This window comes from Mobula birostris, chromosome 3, assembly GCF_030028105.1.
Source record: "Mobula birostris isolate sMobBir1 chromosome 3, sMobBir1.hap1, whole genome shotgun sequence".
Lineage (NCBI taxonomy): Eukaryota > Metazoa > Chordata > Chondrichthyes > Myliobatiformes > Myliobatidae > Mobula > Mobula birostris.
Window position 1 is genome coordinate 61,261,384 of NC_092372.1, and position 21,647 is coordinate 61,283,030.

At 39.8% G+C, this 21,647-nt stretch overlaps 1 protein-coding gene across 1 annotated transcript in view; it reads left to right on the top strand.

The window, feature by feature from the left end:
- LOC140194603 (uncharacterized) overlaps window positions 1-21,647 on the top strand; it is a 94,925-nt gene that overhangs the window by 17,174 nt on the left and 56,104 nt on the right. Inside the window, exons 2-3 of the mRNA XM_072251833.1 lie at window positions 20,441-20,626; window positions 20,810-20,921. Coding sequence (XP_072107934.1) covers window positions 20,441-20,626; window positions 20,810-20,921 — 298 coding nt within the window. The remainder of the gene's footprint in view (window positions 1-20,440; window positions 20,627-20,809; window positions 20,922-21,647) is intronic.

Below are 21,647 nucleotides of genomic sequence, written 5' to 3' on the forward strand. Positions count from 1 at the left end.
GACCCTGATACAAGGGAGGCAACTTACCATCTGGGAAACTCGTTCTCACCCACAGAACCTCCTGTCCACTCTCCTAACTGACAAATCCCCTATCACCACAGCGCGCCTCTTCCCCTCCCCCGCCACCTTCCCTTCCGAGTCACAGATACAGACTCTGTGTCAGAAACCTGACCTCTGCAGGTCATCCCACCCCTCAACAGTATCCAAAGTGATTTACCTGTTCTTGAGGGGCATGGTCACAGGGGTACTCTCCACACTGGCTTCTTAACTCCTTTCCCCTTCCTGACTGTCACCCATTTTTCTGTGTCCTGTACCTTGGGTGTAACTACCTCTCAATATGTCCTATCTGTTACCCCTTCAGCTCCCAAATGATCCGGAGTTCATCCATTTCCAGCTCGAACTCCTCAACACGGTTTATTAGAATCCGTGGCTGGATGCACTTCTCACAGTTATCGTCATCAGGGACACTGGAGGTCTCCCTGCCTCCCCACATCCTGCAAAAGGAGTGTTTCACCATCCTGCTTGGCATTCCTATTGTCCTAACTGAGCAGATATAAAGAAGAGAAGGAAAAAAAAAACTAGATCTTTGCTTTCTCTGAGTGAAGCCTCGAAGTGCTAAACCCTCAAGATCACCACTCTGACTCTGCCCACTCAGATGACTTGCCCCCGCCTTCCTTTAATTTGGTCTTACTAATCAATCCCAGACGCCGATTGGTTGCTGGTCAAAGCTCGATTATGCTGCCATGGCCAGCTGCTGTCTTTTATCCTCATACTGTGGACCTGGTTGAAGTTCTTTCCTCTCAAAACTTCTGATGGCAGGATTGGCCACTGTGTGCAGTTCTGGTCTCCATACTTGAGGAAGGATAAACTGGCTTTGGAGGCAGTGCAGAGGAGGTTCACCAGGTTGATTCCAGGGATGAAGGGGTTAACCTATGAGGAGAGATTGAGTTGCCTGGGACAATACTCTCTGGAATTCAGAAGAATGAGAGGGGATCTTATAGAAACATACAAAATTTTGAAAGGGATAAATAAGATAGAAGTAGGAAAGATGTTTCCATTGGTAGGTGAGACTAGAACTAGGGGACATTGCCTCAAGATTCAGGGGAGAAGATTTAGGACAGAGATGAGGAGAACCTGTTTTTCCCAGAGAGTGGTGAACCTGTGGAATTCTCTGCCCAGGGAAGCATTTGAGGCTTCTTCACTAAATATATTTAACATGCAGTTAGATAGGTTTTTACATAGTAAGGGAATTAAGGGTTATGGGGAAAAAGTAGGTAGATGGAGCTGAGTTTACAGACAGATCAGCCATGCTGTCACTGAATGGCAGGGCAGGCTCAGTGGGCTGGATGGCCTACTCCTGCTCCTATTTCTTATGTTCTTATGTAATGCTCTATTACTAGGAACGTATGTGGCCCACTGATTATGAAATCAGAAGTCAGAGCAGCTGGAAAAAGAATAAAGCATTAGGACCAGATGGTACATAAATGACTGAAGCACTGGAAGATTTCCAGATTGAAAGGTTGAGGGATTTGCTGAATGAAATAGATGATAACGGGGAAATACTTGAGGAAATCAGCAAGTCAGTATTTACTGCATTGCCAAAAGATCCTAGAGCAATTGAATGCGAGTTACATTGCACAATTAGTTTGATGAGTCATGTTGTGAAAGTCCTGCTATGAATCATCATGATGAGAGCAAGAAAAAGCACGAAACCAAAGATTGTACAAGAGCTGTGTGGCTTCATTGATGATAGTGGAGTGCAAAATGCAATCTTCATCCTTAGAATGATTTATGAGTGCACCATAGAGGTCCAGAAAGACCTATACCTATGTTTCATTGATTAAACCAAAGGTAAGACATGAAGAACTTATAAAAATCCTTCAGCACTTGGACGTTGATGGGAAGGGTATCAGAATCATCAGAAATTTGTATTGGGATTAAAGAGCAGGAATGAGAGTTGAAAATGAGACAAGTGATTTTGTCCAGAATAAGAGGGGAGTCAGACAGGGATGTGTTCTCTTGCCAGACCTATTTAACCTTTATAGTGAGAAAATTCTAAGAGGAATTAGCAGTATTCCAGGCACCATAATTTGGACAACCTACAAAACACAGATAACACAGCGCTGATAGTTACTTCTTAAAAAAAAAAAGAACCTCCAGGAAATACTAGATAAAGTCATCTAAGAAATTGCAAAGAGAGGATTGCTAAATCCACATTTGAGCATTTGAGCAAGGTACTAAAAAACATACTGTAATTTCCATGGGTACGAAACTCGGGAGTGTTGCGGTGCTATGTTCATTCCAAACTAACCTCTGGAAACAAATACTGGACAATATCAAAGCAAAATGAGGGAAGACTGGAAGCTGCAGAAATGTGGCTTTTGAGAAGAATGATGGAAGTAACGTACAAGCACAGAGTAACAAATGAGGAAGTGTTGTGACAAGCTGGAATAAGAAGCTGATATCATTGATCAGGCAATGGCAGCTAGAATTTCTGGGATATACTAAGGAAAGAGAAGCTCAAATGCCTTGCAGTGACGGGAAAAATTAATGGAAGAAAAAGTCACAGTTGATACTTACATCAAGGGATAAGCAGTTAAAAGTTTTGAAGGGGTGATTAGAACTTCTCAGATTAAAGACAGATGGAAGACCGTGATTGCCCACGTCATACAACGTGGTACATAATTGTTCTCTCCTTTGGAGATTTTTACATTATTTTCCTCATTCCTGTTAGTTGCTGAGTTAATTTTACCTTTGTTGGAGATATATTCATTGTTGCAATAGTATACTTAGCTTGAGGAATTTTGTGACCCTTTTGGAAATTTCAGTTTTGTCACAGGATGTTTTTAAAAAAGAAAGACTCATAGACTCATAAACATTAGTTTGGTGCTCGGCAGTGGAAGAAAATATTCAACAAATAATCTTTTACGATATGAATGTAACATTTTAGGGCAGGACAGCCTGGCCCTGGTTGTATTCACAGCTGTTTCTGATATAAAATGATTCAAGCTTTGCTTATATTCCATTGTGAGGAACTTTGCTATGGAATTCTATTTTTTTTTAGATAGTGCTTTATGTTTATTGCTTTACACCAGCTGCATTCTACATTTCCAGATAAAACACAGTAGAAAAGAAGAAAAGTTGCTTACCTTATCTTAGGAACATGTCTGAAAATTATTAATTACTGCAAAATTGTGACTTAAATATTTTATTCAAAATTTATCCATCTGACTTCTAAGAAAATGTGGCATTTGAGCAAATTTTTCAATGTTTGAAACTCAGTGCTGACTGTCAAAACAAATTTATCATTCTGTTTAGAATCCAGTGCATTAGCAGAACAGATGTTAAACCAAGGAATTGACTGCAATGTTATCATCAGTCCAGAGGGCTTTTTAAACATTAACTTTCTTGATCTGTCCCAACTATCCAAACCCTCCTCATATCTGAAATCTTTCATTCCCAGTAAATGTAATTTACTTTTATCTTTCTTGAAGTATGGTGCCCAAAATGGTTTATAGTATCCCAGCTGCGACCTAAACAGTGACTTATTTTGTGGTATGATTCCTTTGCTTTTATATTTTGTTTGCCTAATAATGCAAGACTCACTATGTAATTGTTTCATTAAATTATCCTGTTACCTTTCTGTGTATGGGCATCCAATTTTTCTCATCTCATCTACAGTCTTAATATAGATGAATTACTGAGCTCCTTCAGCAATTTATGTGTGTTGCTCAATATTTCCAACATCTGCAGAATCTCTTGTGTCTATAGTTTTCAAACAATGCTTTTTATGTTATTCTTTCTTTCCATGTTAGTCAGCCTCATTGATCACTACCTGCTGTTCATTGGCCCAGTTCACCATTCTACATGCTACCCTGAAGTTCTAACCTCATCACCATCAATTGCCACATGTTAAAGAATTTAATTTTGAAGGCTTTAGACAGGAACTTGAAAAGGTTGAATTGGGAGAGGATGTTTCAAAGTGGAAAGTGAGATGGGGATTGTTCAGGTACAGCATGTTCCAGTTAGAATGAAGAGCAAGACTATCAGACTTCGGGAACCTTGGTTGATAAGGCTCTGGTCAGGAACAAGGAGGAGACACTTGACAAGTAAAGGCCGCTGGAATCAAGCCAATCCCTTGAGGAGTATAAGAAATTAAATTGTATACAAAAGATAAACCAGGAAGGTAAAAAGAGATTGGATAGCTTGGGCAAATAAGATACAAGATAATCCCAAGAAATTCTACATTAAGATCAAAAGAGTAACTAAGGAGAAAATATGCCCCCTTGGGGATCAATATGGACATCTATGTGTGGAATTAAAGGAGGTGGGTGATATCCTACATGAATATTTCTCATCTCAGTTGATCGCAGGAGAGAAGGAAAATGAACAGTGATATCCTCGAACATATCCAACAAAAGAGGGTGTGCTGATGGTGTTAAAGCATATTAACTTGATCAATCAAATCTGACCTGGCTAATATCCTAGGATCATTGTGAAAAGCTGGGGAAAAAACTGAAAGGACCCTAGTAGATATATTTACATCAACCTTAGCCATGGCTGAGTTACCAGAAGACTGGAGGGTGGAAAATGTTATCCCTTTATTTGGAAAGGAGAGGAAGGACAAGCCAGGGAACTACAGCTTAATGAGCCAAACTACAATGTTGGGAAAGTTACAGATGGCTATTCTGAGGAAGAGTATCTACCATCATTTGGAAAGGCAAGGTCTGAGGATGCATACCACCAGGTTCAGGAACAGTTATTACCCCTCAACCATCAGGCTATTGAACCAAAGGGGATAACTTCACTCAACCTCACTTGTCCCATCATTGATATGTTCTCACACCCAATGGACTCACTTTCCAGGACTTTTCATCTCATGTTCTTGATATTTATGTATGTATGCATTTATTTATTTATTTATTCTTTCTTTTTGCATTTGGAGTTTGTTGTCTTCTGCACACTGGTTGAACACCCAAGTTGAGCAGTCTTTCATTGATTCTCTTATGGTTATTATTATTCCGTTGATGTATTGAGTATGCCCACAAGAAGATGAATCTCAGGGTTGTATATGATGACATATTTGTACTTTGATAATAAACTTACTTTGAATAGGAATCATCAGCATGGCCTTATGCATGGGAGATCATGTCTCACAAATTTAATTGAGTTCTTTGAAGGGGTGGCAAAGAGGACTGATGAGGGCAAGGCAGTGGATGTTGACCAAATGGCCATGCCTTTGACAAGATTCCACATGGTAGGTGAGTCTGGAAGATTAAATCACATGGGATCCAGGGAGGGATGGGCAAAGTTAGTTTGGTGATGGAAGTCAGAAAGTGATAGTGATTTTACCATTTTAGATTGGACGCCTGTGATCAGTGGTGTGCCACAGGAATTAGTGTGAGGTCCATTAATGTTTGATGCGGATTTTCCCGGGGCTGAAACGTTCAATACCAGAGGGTATGCATTTAAAAGGAGAGGGGGCAAATTCAAATATGTGCAGGGCAAGGTTTTTACACAGACTGGTGGCTGCCTGGGGTGGTGGTGGAGGCAAATAGGATAGAGGTGTTTGAGAGGCTCTTAGTCAGGCACAGGAATGTGAAGGAAGGCAAAGGATATGGACTAAGTGTAGGCAGAAGGAATTAGTTTAGTTGGGCATTCAATTACTAACTTAATTATGAATAAGCTCTTCTCTGGCTTCCAACTGCACACAGTTATCAATTTTAACCAACGTTTTGATGACAAACTCTGCCATCTTCATCAGGAGTGATGCTTGGGTATTCCTAGTCCTTCACCTTGCAGCCATTCTGTAGGAACGTTGTGCGTAATTGTCATATTTCTTCATGGACACTCTCCAAATGGCTACAAGGTGAAGGAAATCAATCGAGCCCTTAAAAGGGGCAACAGCAGAACCAGGAAGCCTAACAACAAGGAGGAACCCATCACTGCCGCCTGTCTTCCCTATATTTCCACAGTTTCTGGAAGGATCGCTAAGATCCTGAAGAAATACCGGATCAATACCGTCCACAGACCCGTAAGGAAGCTCAAATCACAGCTTATGAGAGTCAAAGATGACCTGGGACACAGGATGGCTGGAGTTTACAGGATACCCTATGAATGCGGAGCAGAGTATATCTGCCAGACAGTGGAAACCGCATCAAGGAGAACAGGAGATGTATCTGATGGGGTTACCCAGAGAAATCAACAGTAGCAAAGTATTGCATTCGCAATGGCCATAGGATTGACTTTGATGACACAAAACTACTGTGCTCTGCCAGTGGGTTTTGGGATCGCCTGGTGATGGAAGCCATTGAAATAAAACTAGGGAAGAAGAATTTTAACAAAGATGAAGATCTCACTCCAAGTAAGAACTGGAATTCTATTGTAAACAAGGTGGGACAGTGGAAGACTGCTTGGATGAGGAGGGACGGACAACGGGGTTATATATACCTCCGGACTAGACATGCCTAGGCATCATCCCTGATGAAGATGGCAGAGGTCATCATTGAAACATTGGTTAAAATTGATTCCTCTACCCTGCTATAAGCCCGAGAAGAATTTATTTGTCATATATGCCGGGAAAGTATTAGATTCTTTTTCACTAATTTAATTAGTTTGGTATAACATTATGGGCCAAAGGACCTGTCCTGTGCTGTAGTTTCTATGTTCTATGATAATGTAGTTGGTTAATAAATTTGTAAATGGCAAATGGGTTTCAACTTGCACAAGTGTGAGGTGTTGCATGCTGGTTAGTTAAAGTAGAGCAGGACTGTCACAGAGACCACCTGACTTGCTTTTTTGGAGTTTTGGTACCAAATATTCAATTCCTTTGTGTTCTAGTATGATCAGTGCAAGATCATAACAGTTCTGTCCTAATTGGAATGTCCTTTGGCTTCTCTTCTACTGTACCTCTGGGTCCTTTATACTTGGCTAAGCCTTGTTTATTTCATGTGTATGACTTACCCACGTGAAGATATATTATCAACTGTGGCAACAAAGTAGCTTCTCAATGATAAATACTTCTAAAGAGGTAAAATACTCCACATATTTTTTGTTTTTTAAAATGGTTTAAAACATAAGAATGTTAGAAATAAGAGCAGAGTAGGAAAAATGCCCAATCAACCCTGCATTCTTTAAGACCATGATTGATCTGGCCATACACTCTGCCCCACCTACCTACCTTTTCCCCGTAACCCTTTAATTCCACTACCATGCAAAAATCTATCTAACTGTGCCTTAGATGTACAGGTTGAGCACCCCTTATCCAAAAATCCAAAATCTGAAAACTACTGGACTCCGAATTTTTTTTGGAGTGCTGACGTGACAACACTAATGGAAGGTTCCACAAGGCACTGGGAAGGTTCCCAGATGATATGCAGATCTCTGTGCATCACAGTCAGTTCTGAGAAGTGACTTCATGTACTTTGAGTGGGGCCCTGTTGGCGCCTGCTTGTTTGGTCACCAGACCTTTGTGCTTTACTCACAGTGGTTACCATGTGATTTGTGCTTAGTTGCTCTGTGCTGTGAAGATATTGTTGAAAATGTCAAAAGGGTCTGCAGTTACCCTATGGATAACAGTGAGGGAAAAAAGGGGAAGCATTTATGTTTATCTACAACACAGAAAGTTAATTTGTTGGAAAAAATTGTCAGCAGTGAAGCATCTGACAGAGGATCACGGTGTTGGAACAACCTCCATCTATGACCTGAAAAAACAGAAGGACAAGCTGTTAAAGTTCTAGGCTGAAAATAATGGACAGAAATTAATGAAAAATAGAAAACACTGCATGAAGTGAAAAATGAAGATCTCGATTGTGTATTGAAAGAGTGGATTCATCACTGCTGGAGTGAACATATGCCGCTTAACAGTATGCTGGTCATGAAATAAGGAACGATCTATCATGATGAACTGAAAATCGAAGGAAATTGTGAATATTCAACAGGCTGGTTGCAGAAATTTAAGCAATGGTATGACATTAAATTTTTAAAGATTTGTGATAAAGTGTGATTATGAAGAAGCAGAGAAATTGAAGGGCAAGCATGACCAGCATCATTATTGTCCTAAAAATAAAATGTTAACTTTTTTCAATTTTCATTACATTTACTTGTAATTAATTCAATCTTTTGCTTTAATACCTGTCATAAACCTAAAAAAAAATACAAAGACAATATACTGTAACCTTTTAATCAAACTGTGCATCGTAAGTGGATGAAAGCCTGCCTTTTGTTGTTGTTCATCTGCTGATTCAGGTTTTCTGATGATGCTGCTTTTGTTACCTGGCATATTTTATTTATATTAATGGTATGTAATAATTTTTACTGTTAAGTACATATGTAAGACAAAGACTGCTTACTGTCGCACAAAAATTATTAAAAAATTTTGCATAAAACTATCTTCAGTTTATATGTATAAGCTGTATAAGTAATATAAATGGATTTCGTGTTTAGACTTGGGTCCCGTCCGCAAAGTATCTCATTATGTAGATGCAAATATTCCAAAATCTGAAAAAATACAAAATCTGAAACACCTCTGGCCCCAAGATTTTTGGATAAAGGGTGCTCAACGTTTGTGTGTATGTTCGTGTTCATGTTCGTGTTTTCCCCAGGCAGTGAATTCCACAAATTCACTATTCTGAGAAGAGCAGCTCCTCCTCATCTCCATCCTTAGTCTCACCTTTGAGTGCAAACAACTTTCTGGCCTGTCTCTTATCTACAGTATCCCTTTCATAATTTTCTTTGTTTCTATAAGATTCCCTGTCATTCATCTGAATTCCAGTGAATATAACCCTAAGCAGCTCAGTTTCTCAGCATTGACTACCCCCTCATCCCCAGAATCAACCTGGTGAACCTCTTCTGCACCACTTCCTAAGCCAGTAAATCTTTTCTTAAGAAAAGAGACCAGAACCTCATGCAGTACCACTGTTGTGGCTTCACCAGTACCCTGTACAGCTTAGCCTCTATGTATTTAAATTCATTCCATCTAGTGATAAAGACAATGTTCCATTCTTGCCTTCTTGATAAACGGTTGCACTTGCAAACCAACCTTTTGTGATTCATGCACACGTACTCCCAAATCCTTCTATGCAAAAACATGCTGCAATCTTTCACCATTCAAATAATAATCGGTTCTTCTATTTCTCCTTCCAAAAGTGGATGACCTCACATTTACCAACTTTATACTCCATCTGCCAGATTGTTACCCACTCATTTAACTTATCTACTGTATACCTTTCTGCAGACTCCGGGCATCCTCTGCACAATGTGCTTTCCACGCAGTAAGCTTAGATATGCTGTGCTTGGTCTCATCTTCTAAATAGTTAATGTATATAGTAACAGTTGCAGGCCCAGTAATGGGCCCTGCAGCACTTTATTCATCACTGGTTGCTAACCAGAGAAAGCCCCATGCTAATGCCCCAACTCTCTGCCTCTGTTGGTTAACCAATCCACTGTACCTGCCAAAACATTATCCCCAAGTCCTTGTATTCTTATCTTACGGATACGCCTTTTATGTAGCACCTTATCCAATTCCTTCTGGAAATTCAAGTATACAACATTCATCTATTCCTCTCTATCCACTGTGCTCATTATATCCTCAAAGAACTCCAGTGAGTTTGATAGTGCCTCTGCTTTTGTTTGATGCTTCTTTGAGTGAAATTAAGAGTAAGTAGGTCACTACCTCAAGGTCTTCTAACTGGACATTTAGCTTGATTTCAGTCATTGTCTTCAAGAATATTCTCCTTTGGGGTGACAGTAGCAAGGCAAAGAAATCAACTGTTTTCCAGAGTAATGAAATCTATTGCCATGATTTTCATGTGTCCATCCACTAAACTTATGTATCTTTCTGTTGACATGCAATGCAGAATTGATGAACTGACATTGTAAGTGTATCCTGGTTAAAGGATCTGCCTCTTGTAATCATAAAAAACAGGTGTTGAAGCATTGGCCCCATTTCATCGTGTCAGCTCTTAGCACTGGCTGTTGCGACTGTTACAGGCCTTCAAAATGGGTCATTTGCCCACTGCACTGTTGACACCACTGACAAGGTCTGCTGTGCTAACACAGGCCACCTTGTGTGGACATGATAAAACTCCTGTTTGATTTCAGGCATTTATCACACCACCGTCCGAGTGATGAACATCCCCCTAAATATTTCATCTTTCACCTTAATCCATGACCTCTTGTTGTAGTTTCACCCAACCTGAGGAGAAAATGCTTGCATCACATTCACCCTGTCTATAATCCTAATAATCCTTAATACCTTTATGAAATCTTTCCTTATTCTCCTACATTCCAGGGAATGAAGTTCTAACCTATTCAACCTTTCCCTATAACACATGTTCTCAAGTCCTGGCAACATCCTTGTAAATTTCCTCTGTACTCTTTCAATCGTATTGATATCTTTCCTGCAGGTAGGTGACTGGAATGGTATGCAGTACCTGTACTCCAAATTTGGCCTCACCTATGTCTTTTACTAGTTCAACATAACATCGTAACTCTAGTATTCAGTGCTCTGATTTATGAAGGTCAATGTGCTAAAAGCTCTCTTTATGACCCTGTGATGCCACTTACAAGGAATTATTTTGGGGCCCTGCATCCTGACCACACTGAAGCCCTATGTAAGTGGGGGAAAGAGTGCACCACTTCACAAACTATCCACCTATTTACCTTGTCAGGTACTTCCTGCCTTTTTGTTGCAGTTCCCCCAATGGCCCCCTGGCTTATTTACCTTCTGATTACATTAAGAAAAAGGCTATTCAGCCCATCATGTCCATGCTGGCTCTTAGCAAAGCAATCCCATCAGTCCCATTTTGCACCTTTTAATTATTCTCAGTACCTCATGAAACTTGCTCTCAACTCATCTTTATTACTTTCATCACTTACCTAAATGATGGATTACTTTATGGTTGCTATTTAGTCAAAACATATTTTTGGGATAGGGAGGAAAACCACAAAGTTATGAGGAGAACACGACAGAAAACGCAGAGAGGACTTGAATTCAGGACAGAACCTGGGTTCCTGGCAGCAGCATTAACTGCAATGTAATTTCAGAGCCTAAAAAAACAGCAAATCATCTTCGGTGCCAAGAGTTTGTTAAGAAGAAGGTGCTATTTCAGCACAGGTGCACAAGCTGTTAGCATAAGTAGCTGCTAAGAATTCTAAAAATATCTTTCAGCACAGAATGCATTTTTTGAATGGAAACATCATTTGCCTATTCTGTATAGGATGAACATGAGGGTTTTCATCATGAATGGATAGATGTGGCCCCAGTTTTAAATTTGCATGCTTCTGAATGGCAGTAATTTGGACACTGACTGCTCTTATAAAGGGATGTGTGGTCTAGGGTTTCCGAGTGGCAAAATGGGTTTGTGCAATCAATAACAAGCATGCCAATTGAATTGATGCTTAGCTCCACTCCCTATGCCTCAGATTCAAAGTAAAAGTCAGGATGCTATTGGAATGCAGTTTGTTGTTACAATATGTGTACTCCTTTCATCGATTTTAAACCTGGAATAACCCAGATTTCATATGTAAACCTTGAAAGGGAAGATTCATGCAATAAGATTCTTCCAAAAGTGATCCTGCTTTTTCAAATTCTGGATTGACCTTTTATCACAATAAGCAAGTTATAATAGCAGGTAATCCAGCAAATCTGGGATTTTGTTCATGATGGATTGGCAGATTTTCTGGACTTTTTAGGCTTTGGAGAGGAAAACAATCTTGGTCAGTTGTGCAAAATGGATGTGTTGTGCATTTAATATTCCAGTAATATTTGAGTAATATTGTAAATATATTGTTTGATTAAGCATTCTTGTTCTTTTAAATAATTCGTTATGGATTATATATAAAAATCTGTGAACTGTGTATGTTACCACGTGATATGTGTGCAACTCACTTAAAGTAAACACGAACTAAGACTCGTATCTCTCGGCTCTCTTGTTTTCCTTTAAATTAATTGAACTCGAGGGGGACCGATATCCTTGCAGGTAGGTTTGCTAGCAATGTTCGAGAGGGTTTAAACTAATTTGCAAGGGGGATGGGACCCAGAGCGATAGAGCAGTGAAAGAAGTGCATGGAGTAAAGCCAGATCTAACATACAGAGAGGCTTTGAGGAAAGAGAAGCAGAATAAACGGTGTAAAGACAGTAAGGTAGAAGGTCTGAAATGTGTGTACCTCAATGCAAAAAGCATCAGGAACAACGGTGATGAACTGAGAGCTTGGATACATACATGGAATTATGATGTAGTGGCCATTACAGAGACTTGGCTGGCACCAGGGCAGGAATGGATTCTCAATATTCCTGGATTTCAGTGCTTTAAAAGGGATAGAGAGGGTGGAAAAAGGGGAGAAGGGGTGGCATTTTTGGTCAGGGATACTATTACAGCTACAGAAAGGGTGAGTAATGTAGCAGGATCCTCTTTTGAGTCAATATGGGTGGAAGTCAGGAACAGGAAGGGAGCAGTTACTCTACTGGGGGTATTCTGTTGGCCCCCTGATAGCAGCAGAGATACAGAGGAGCAGATTGGGAGGCAGATTTTGGAAAGGTGCAAAAATAACAGGGTTGTTATCATGGGTGACTCTAACTTCCCTAATAACCTGATTAGTTCCAAGGGTTTAGATGGGGCAGAGTTTGTTAAGTGTGTCCAGGATGGATTCCTGTCACAGTATGTGGACAGGCCAACTAGGGGGAATGCCATACTAGATCTAGTATTTGGTAACGAACCGGGTCAGGTCACAGATCTCTCAGTGGGTGAGCATCTGGGGGACAGTGACCACCGCTCCCTGGCCTTTAGCATTATCTTGGAAAAGGATAGAATCAGAGAGGACAGGAAATTTTTTAATTGGGGAAGGGCAAATTATGAGGCTATAAGGCCAGAACTTGCAGGTGTGAACTGGGATGATGTTTTTGCGGGAAATGTACTATGGAGATGTGGTCGATGTTTAGAGATCTGTTACAGGATGTTAGGGATAAATTTGTCCCGGTGAGGAAGATAAAGAATGGTAGGGTGAAGGAACCATGTGTGACAAGTGAGGTGGAAAATCTAGTCAGGTGGAAGAAGGCAGCATACATGAGGTTTAGGAAGTAAGGATCGGATGGGTCTATTGAGGAATATAGGGGAGCAAGAAAGAAGCTTAAGAAGGGGCTGAGAAGAGCAAGAAGGGGACATGAGAAGGCCTTGGCGAGTAGGGTAATGGAAAACCCCAAGGCATTCTTCAATTATATGAAGAACAAAAGGATGACAGGAGTGAAGGTAGGACCGATTAGAGATAAAGGTGGGAAGATGTGCCTGGAGGCTGTGGAAGTGAGTGAGGTCCTCAATGAATACTTCTCTTCGGTATTCACCAATAAGAGGGAACTTGATGAAGGTGAGGACAATATGAGTGAGGTTGATGTTCTGGAGCATGTTGATATTAAGGGAGAGGAGGTGTTGGAGTTCTTAAAATACATTAGGACGGATAAGTCCCTGGGGCCTGACGGAATATTCCCCAGGCTGCTCCATGAGGCGAGAGAAGAGATTGCTGAGCCTCTGGCTAGGATCTTTATGTCCTCGTTGTCCACGGGAATGGTACCAGAGGATTGGAGGGAGGCGAATGCTGTCCCCTTGTTCAAAAAAGGTAGTAGGGATAGTCCGGGTAATTATAGACCAGTGAGCCTTACATCTGTGGTGGGAAAACTGTTGGAAAAGATTCTTAGAGATAGGATCTATGGGCATTTAGAGAATCATGGTCTGATCAGGGACAGTCAGCATGGCTTTGTGAAAGGGCAGATCGTGTCTAACAAGCCTGATAGAGTTCTTTGAGGAGGTGACCAGGCATATAGATGAGGATAGTGCAGTGGATGTGATCTATATGGATTTTAGTAAGGCATTTGACAAAGTTCCACATGGTAGGCTTATTCAGAAAGTCAGAAGGCATGGGATCCAGGGAAGTTTGGCCAGGTGGATTCAGAATTGGCTTGCCTGCAGAAGGCAGAGGGTCGTGGTGGAGGGAGTACATTCAGATTGGAGGATTGTGACTAGTGGTGTCCCACAAGGATCTGTTCTGGGACCTCTACTTTTCGTGATTTTTATTAACGACCTGGATGTTGGGGTAGAAGGGTAGGTTGGCAAGTTTGCAGATGACACAAAGGTTGGTGGTGTTGTAGATAGTGTAGAGGATTGTCAAAGATTGCAGAGAGACATTGATAGGATGCAAAAGTGGGCTGAGAAGTGGCAGATGGCGTTCAACCCGGAGAAGTGTGAGGTGGTACACTTTGGAAGGACAAACTCCAAGGCAGAGTACAAAGTAAATGGCAGGATACTTGGTAGTGTGGAGGAGCAGAGGGATCTCGGGGTACATGTCCACAGATCCCTGAAAGTTGCCTCACAGGTGGATAGGGTAGTCAAGAAAGCTTATGGGGTGTTAGCTTTCATAAGTCGAGGGATAGAGTTTAAGAGTCACGATGTAATGATGCAGCTCTATAAAACTCTGGTTAGGCCACACTTGGAGTATTGTGTCCAGTTCTGGTCGCCTCACCATAGGAAGGATGTGGAAGCATTGGAAAGGGTACAGAGGAGATTTACCAGGATGCTGCCTGGTTTAGAGAGTATGCATTATGATCAGAGATTAAGGGAGCTAGGGCTTTACTCTTTGGAGAGAAGAAGGATGAGAGGAGACATGATAGAGGTGTACAAGATAATAAGAGGAATAGATAGAGTGGATAGCCAGCACCTCTTCCCCAGGGCACCACTGCTCAATACAAGAGAACATGGCTTTAAGGTAAGGGGTGGGAAGTTCAAGGGGGATATTAGAGGAAGGTTTTTTACTCAGAGAGTGGTTGGTACGTGGAATGCACTGCCTGAGTCAGTGGTGGAGGCAGATACATTCGTGAAGTTTAAGAGACTACTGGACAGATATATGGAGGAATTTAAGTTGGGGGCTTATATGGGAGGCAGGGTTTGAAGGTCAGCACAACATTGTGGGCCGAAGGACCTGTACTGTGCTGTGCTATTCTATGTTCTATGTTCTATATGTTTTAAAGTTACAAAACAGAACAATGGTGACGAGGTAATTTTAAAATGAACCTGAGACCACTACATATCCATTGAGATGCAGCGAACTGGTTGAGTTTTAAAAAAAAGCAGCGGAGCACATGTTCTTCGGCAGGGAAGACACAATTGAGTTTAAAAAAAGGCAGAATACAGAAGAATTCATGGGTTTGCAAACGGTGAGTACTGGGTGATAATAATCATAAAGAAAGCAGAAATAGCTGCTTTCTTTGGAAAGATTGATGCATTTGATTACAAAAGAGATAAGTGGATTTTATATACTGAACAGATTGAGCAGTATTTTTGAAACAAATGGAATAGCCAATGAGAAACAAGTGCCAGTTTTGCTGAGTGCAGTGGATTTAAGAGCATTCAGTTTGCTTTGAAGTTTAACTACTCTAACCAAACTAGCTGAAATGAGCTCTGCTTATATTGTGAAAGTAACACAGGAACATTTAGAACCAAAATTATTGTGGACTGCAGAACACTTGTAAGTTTCATAATCAGAATCAAAAGGGAGGGCATTCCATTTCAGCCTATGTAACAGAATTGAAAAAGTTGTCTGAGCATTGTCAGTTCAATAATGGGCTTATAGATGCACTGAAAGATTGTTTAGATTGTGGAATATTACAAGAAAGCATTTTAAAATGCCTCTTAAATGAACCACAACACACATTTAAAAGAGCAGTTGAAATAGCTGTATCAATGGAAACAGCAGACAGAAACATATTTGAGTTGATGTCAGGAATGGAAGTCAGCGTGAACAAAATTGCCGCATCCAGATGGAGACTTGCCTGGCTGAACAAACTGTGTGACTGTTGTGGCAGGGGCTCACATACATCAGACCAACGCAGATTGAATGGCAAGCTTGCAGAAATTGCAAAAAATAGGACACATGCAAAGAGCATGGTGGGCAGACAAATATAAATGGACTGCAAATGAAAGAGAAGGATTAAAAAATAAAGGTACAGTTTCAAAAAGAGCATTAATCTGCATGCTTTTGATGAAAATTCTGATAGTGATGAGAATGACACAGTGCTATCTGGCCTTGTGATTTACAGTGTGAAAACTAACAATTGACAAGCAATGTGGCTTGCATCACAAATCAGGTTAAAGTCAAATCAAATTCAAGTTTAATTATTATTCAACTATGCATGAATACTGCGAAATGAAACAGTGTTCCTCTGGGTCCGAGGTGCAAAATTTACACAAAAAGTTCAAGATAGTGAGCACATGTACAGTCACGCAAAAAAAAAATATATAGCCAAGTCACTGAATGACATGTCCTGCAATTTGATGGCGCAGTTCTGGCAGTCTGTAGATGAACACACACACACAAAATTCAGCTTGTCATTCCATCAATCAGACATTGGGGGGGTGGGTTGGGAAGCACTGATGGGAGAAGCCAGCCCCTAATCGAGCATGGATGCCACACTATATAACCTCTGGTTTCTCCTGTCCTGGACAGCAGCAGCAGGCAAGCCTGCAGCTTAAGGCCTAGTCCTCACTATAACTGAGGCCACGCAGCTCCCCCATCATCTGTTTCTCCATCAAACAAGGGAATCAGGCCGGCAACATCTTACACTATCGATGTCCAACACGGTCTTGCAATCGCAAGAGAAGTATCCAAGACAGTTATCTGTGGTTACACTGCATGCCGTCTTCGTGCACCAACTTGGATGCCTTCAGTGCCTTCCTATAGCAGGCATCAACATGGTCTACACCAAGTCCAGCTCCTTCAGCAACGAGCAGCTCACTGATTGGGTATACTTGCAGTACCCAGAGTCCAGCATTGTCTTGTGATTGTAAAACAGACGTTTAAAAATGAAAAAAAAACACCTTTTGTTGGCACCCAAGAGGCTGCTGTGTCCAAACACAATGCCTTCTTACCAGAAGTGAATGGTAAACTAATTAAAATAATATTGAACTTTGGCTCAGCCGTTTCACTCATTTTACATAATGAGTTTGAACAGCATTTCAAAGATACTGAAGTGAAACCTGCAGATATCCAACTAGAACTTGTACTGGAGAAAAGAGCATTCCTGTGGGAATGGCATTCATAACAGTGGAATACAACAACCAACAAGCAACATTAGGCTTGTATATGGTAAAAACAGGAGGGCCAGCATTGTGGGCTCATGAGTACAACTTGATTGGAGATCCACCTACCATTTGTATGCCACATCCCTTGAAACAGAGTAATGAAAGTGAATTAAGAAAGGTACTGGATGATGCCACAACTGTCTCCTTGCTGTCTACCATGAACTGTTGTCCAACGGAGGACAAACAGTTGTTGATGCCAATCTGTGCCTCTGGCTGGAAAGCATATTGAACCAAGGAAGAACGATGCAGCTCAAAGGGTGAGATCTGAAGTGGAAAAAAAGGCAGAGGTCCAACTACAACAGATGTTGTAGGAAACATATTTGAGGAAGCTTTTGGTATGTTGATGAAGTGTTACTTATGAAATGTGGCTTGATTTTAAGTTGGAAGAGAGTTCAAGGAGCTCCAGGAAACTTGCAAGCATTTGACTTTTATGAGTATAAAGAACCAGATTCTACTCTGTATGCATTAAGGTCATTGCATGCGTGTCAAATGGGAGACAAAAAGCTGTTTGCAAAAGTAGATGCAATGAGCAAAGTCCAGTTGGGTGAATGGGAGGCCAAAAAGAAAGGAGTTAAAGGAGATACAAAGACAGAGGATTTGTCAGATGATGTTGTGGATGAAGAAACCAAGAGGAGAGATCAGATCGTAAAGGGAGCAATTGAAGGATTGATAAGTGAATATCCCAGTGAACTAAATGGACCTTTCCAAGTTCAAGGTGTACAAACTGGAAGGAGAAGAAAGGAGTCCACAGCTGTTAGAGCCATTTACTGTAGTCTCTGTGTGAACTCCTACAACCACCACAAAACAGGCCCCAGACCTGAGATTGTTTTCCCAGCCAGAAACTTCACAAGCAGAGTAACCCCCATTGTCAGGAAAAATGTTATCCCACAAGAGCAAGAAATCATCCACAGCGATTAAATCTTCAGGCCTGAATGGGACAATTTAAAATTTTACTATGTAATGGATGTCTGTATATGGTAGTTGTATTATATAGTGTTCTATATTAAGTTGAAGTTTATAGCTGTAGCGTTCTCAGTAATATTAACTGTAATGTTAACTGTTAACTGCTATTTATAAAATGGCTTCTGTGAAGTGTAATAATGAAATGGCTTCTTTGTAATGTTCTCTGTAGCTGAAATGTTTGGGTTATAGTTATAGGTAATGGAGGAACTAACCAATAAAAGCTATGTTATTCTATCTGTATGTGTGGGAACCTGGGTCAGTGTACGGGCCTTTCGGGAGGAGAACCGAAGAGGAAGGACGTGCTGGACGCGCTCTGGTCGACCACCGTGGTTGGTCCCAGGCGGCGGGTCGAGGAGGTCGGAGGAGATCGAATGGTGGAAAGAAGACCCTGTTAATTGAGCTCCAACAGTTGTGCACGAAGTGGTTGAACTCTGATAAGTTAGACACCTTTTTCTTTCCTTTTATATTGTATCTCTAGTTCCAGTAAGATTTATAAAGTGTAATCTGTAAATCGTACATTGTGTGCTGTCTGATATTTGATGTGTGAGTTTGTACCAGGGTGCATTACAGAGCAACTATGCAGACGTGAGACACGGTTTGGCGGGCAGACGGTGTTTCCCCTAGACAAACACGAACCCATAGCCCTGAGCATTACATAGTTAAGCAAGGAGGAGTGTTGTGTATTTAACATTACAGTAATATTTGAGCAATATTGTAAATTGTTTGATTATGCATTCTTCGCTTACATAATTCATTATGGGTTAAATGTAAATATGTGAATTGCATATGTCATGATGCTAGCACATCCTATGTGCGCACCTCTCTTAAATAAACATGAACCAAGACTTGCATCTCTCAGCTGCCTTGTTTTCCTTTGAATTATCTTAATGTTTTGAAGTTACAAAACATAACAGGATAGAGTGAATCATTATCCTGTTTCCCCTCCTGCTGCAATTTTTTTACAAGGGCAAGCAAAATTTGGTGGGTTGTGAAATGGATTGCTCCTTCATTAGTGCCCAAGAACCATTTTCCCTGCTATAAAGCTTAAAACATTTTAATAAGGAGATAATATTTGAATTATTAACAATTCAACTGTGTTTAATCAGAACATGTTTATAATTGAAACGCTATTATTATTACCAAAACTAATCACTAAAACAAAACTAATAAAATGTTTGGCGACCTTGAAGGTCTGGTATATTCAGCATGACAATATTGGTCTGAAATTACTGCTTCTCATAGAACCAAAATACGAATGTTACACTTAAGATCAATATTCATATATGCAACATACTTTGGCTTAATTATTAGTGCAGAAATAATCTATCCTTTTAAAAATATTTACATTTCATCATAAATATAAAATGTCTATTTTGCATATTTGGCTAACAGTGATTTATAATCTATTTCAAACAGATTAATCCCTGTGTCACATGATCTTCATAGTTTAATGTTCTCCATTGTTCACTATAATATCCCTTTGGTCTTGTATTCACCATGTTTTTTGCAAATCAATCTCTTGTCCTTTCTACTTCTCTTCTGATTCTTCATATCTTAGCCCCTACTATATTGTTGACTCGGCATCTTTAACCATGTTTGACTAGAAATTCATGTGACGGCAGGATGTGTTGCATTGGAGAAATGCCGCAGTGGCATAATTACTGTTAGTTAGTTCATAAACAAGATTATATCACTTGAACAGGTAACAAGCACTCCAGCTAAAACAGTAAATGCTGGAAACACTTCAGCAGATTGGAAAGCATCTATGGAGAGAGGTATTGAGTCAATGTTTATAGTTAATGAAACTCTAATACATCGGAGAAAAGATAGTGGAAAGAGCTGCCTGGATTTAGGTGATTTTCTAACAGAAAGTTGGGCTGAACACTTTCTGTCATGATTCATCCCTGTCCCTTTGACGGAATTACTAAATTGCTTTCTTACAGTAATAGTTAAAAGGTCATTTAGTCAAATAAACATTTAAATTCTATTCAAGATGATCACTGTTTTCTTTTTCTTTATTTCACAATTTGGATTAGCTCACTGTTTATGCAAAAGTGTCCCTGCCTATAAGATTCAAATCATATGTTTCTGTTGCCTGTCTATTTGAGTTTCTGCATTGAACTGGCAGGAGTGCCATGAATGATGAACTGACTGCTGAAGTACATTTACTAAATTGAAAATGGCAGTATATCTTCTGGAGTTGTTCACTTACTCTTGCTTAGAATTTGCATAAGTAGCTTTGCTGGCAAAGTTTTAACAATATTAAAGAAGGTTCACTTTTAAGATTCTTATTTTAATATTGTATCTTTAACAAACAAGATGTTATTGACTTTCCTCTATTTTCATCATAGGCTTCACTATTAAACATACAATATCTAGGGAAATGAATTTGCCACCTATTTCCAAACAATGGACAGGAAGAAATCCAGCTGAGAATCATTTATCTGGCAAAACCTTGAGAGGGGAGATTAGAACGGGTCACAGACCTCATGCCTTGGGGCTAATCAATCAAAACTGTGCAGAAACTTTAAACCAATGTAAGTTAAATTGAAGAGCAGTTGGATCAGAGGAAATTAATGCAGTGGTTATGTTTTACTTTTGTTGACTGTTCTGTAAAATTTGTAGTACATACTCAATTATTAAGGAATGTACCCTTGTGAAACTTCACTGCATAGTATTTTCTATAAAATGCATTTTTTCCTAATTTTCCCTTTGCACAGATGAAAAACTAACTACTATCGGAAGCCCCAATCAACAGCTGATTGACAAAATATTGGCAAGATGCAGATATGAGTGGTTTGTAAAGAAAGAAGAGCATCATGCACAAAACAGGTCAAAATCATACAGTATTTTTGGGAATATCATGACCACCTCACTATCATATCAGCATACATTGTGTAGAAGCTTAAGATATAAATTAGATTTGAATATGTTTGGATTTAATTAATAATTCAGTTTTTTCTGTTTTTATTAGTTTGTCAAGATTGATATTTGAGTTCATTATAAAATGCATCACCTTTTGCTTTTAAATGTAATGAAATCAAAACCTTTTTAGATTATGAGGACACTCAGTCCTCGTTTATTATCATTTAGAAATACATGCATTAAGAAATGATACAATGTTCCCCCAGAGTGATATCACAAAAAAGGACATTAATTGTCATTAATGATTAATTCAATCTTTACCTTATCTTTTCCCTCACAAAATCTTCATTTTCTTTCATAGAATTGCAAGCACTTCATCTCCTCTGATTTTTTTTTAGATTTCTTATCATTTTAATAAATGTCATGGCACAGAGTAGAGAAAGCACAAGCATTGAGATTGATCCATGGTCTATATAAGAACATAGAACAAAGAACATATAAATCTACAGCACAATACAGGCCCTTCAGCCCACAATGTTGTGCCGACCATGTAACCTACTATGTATTTTGAAAGCCAAAATTTTGTTTTTGAAAAAAAAGTAAATTTATTAGAATTATATTTATTGCTGGGTCAAGAGCTTTATTGTTGTAAAGGCGATTTAAGTGGGTCTTTGGAATTTCTCTTTAAGTTTT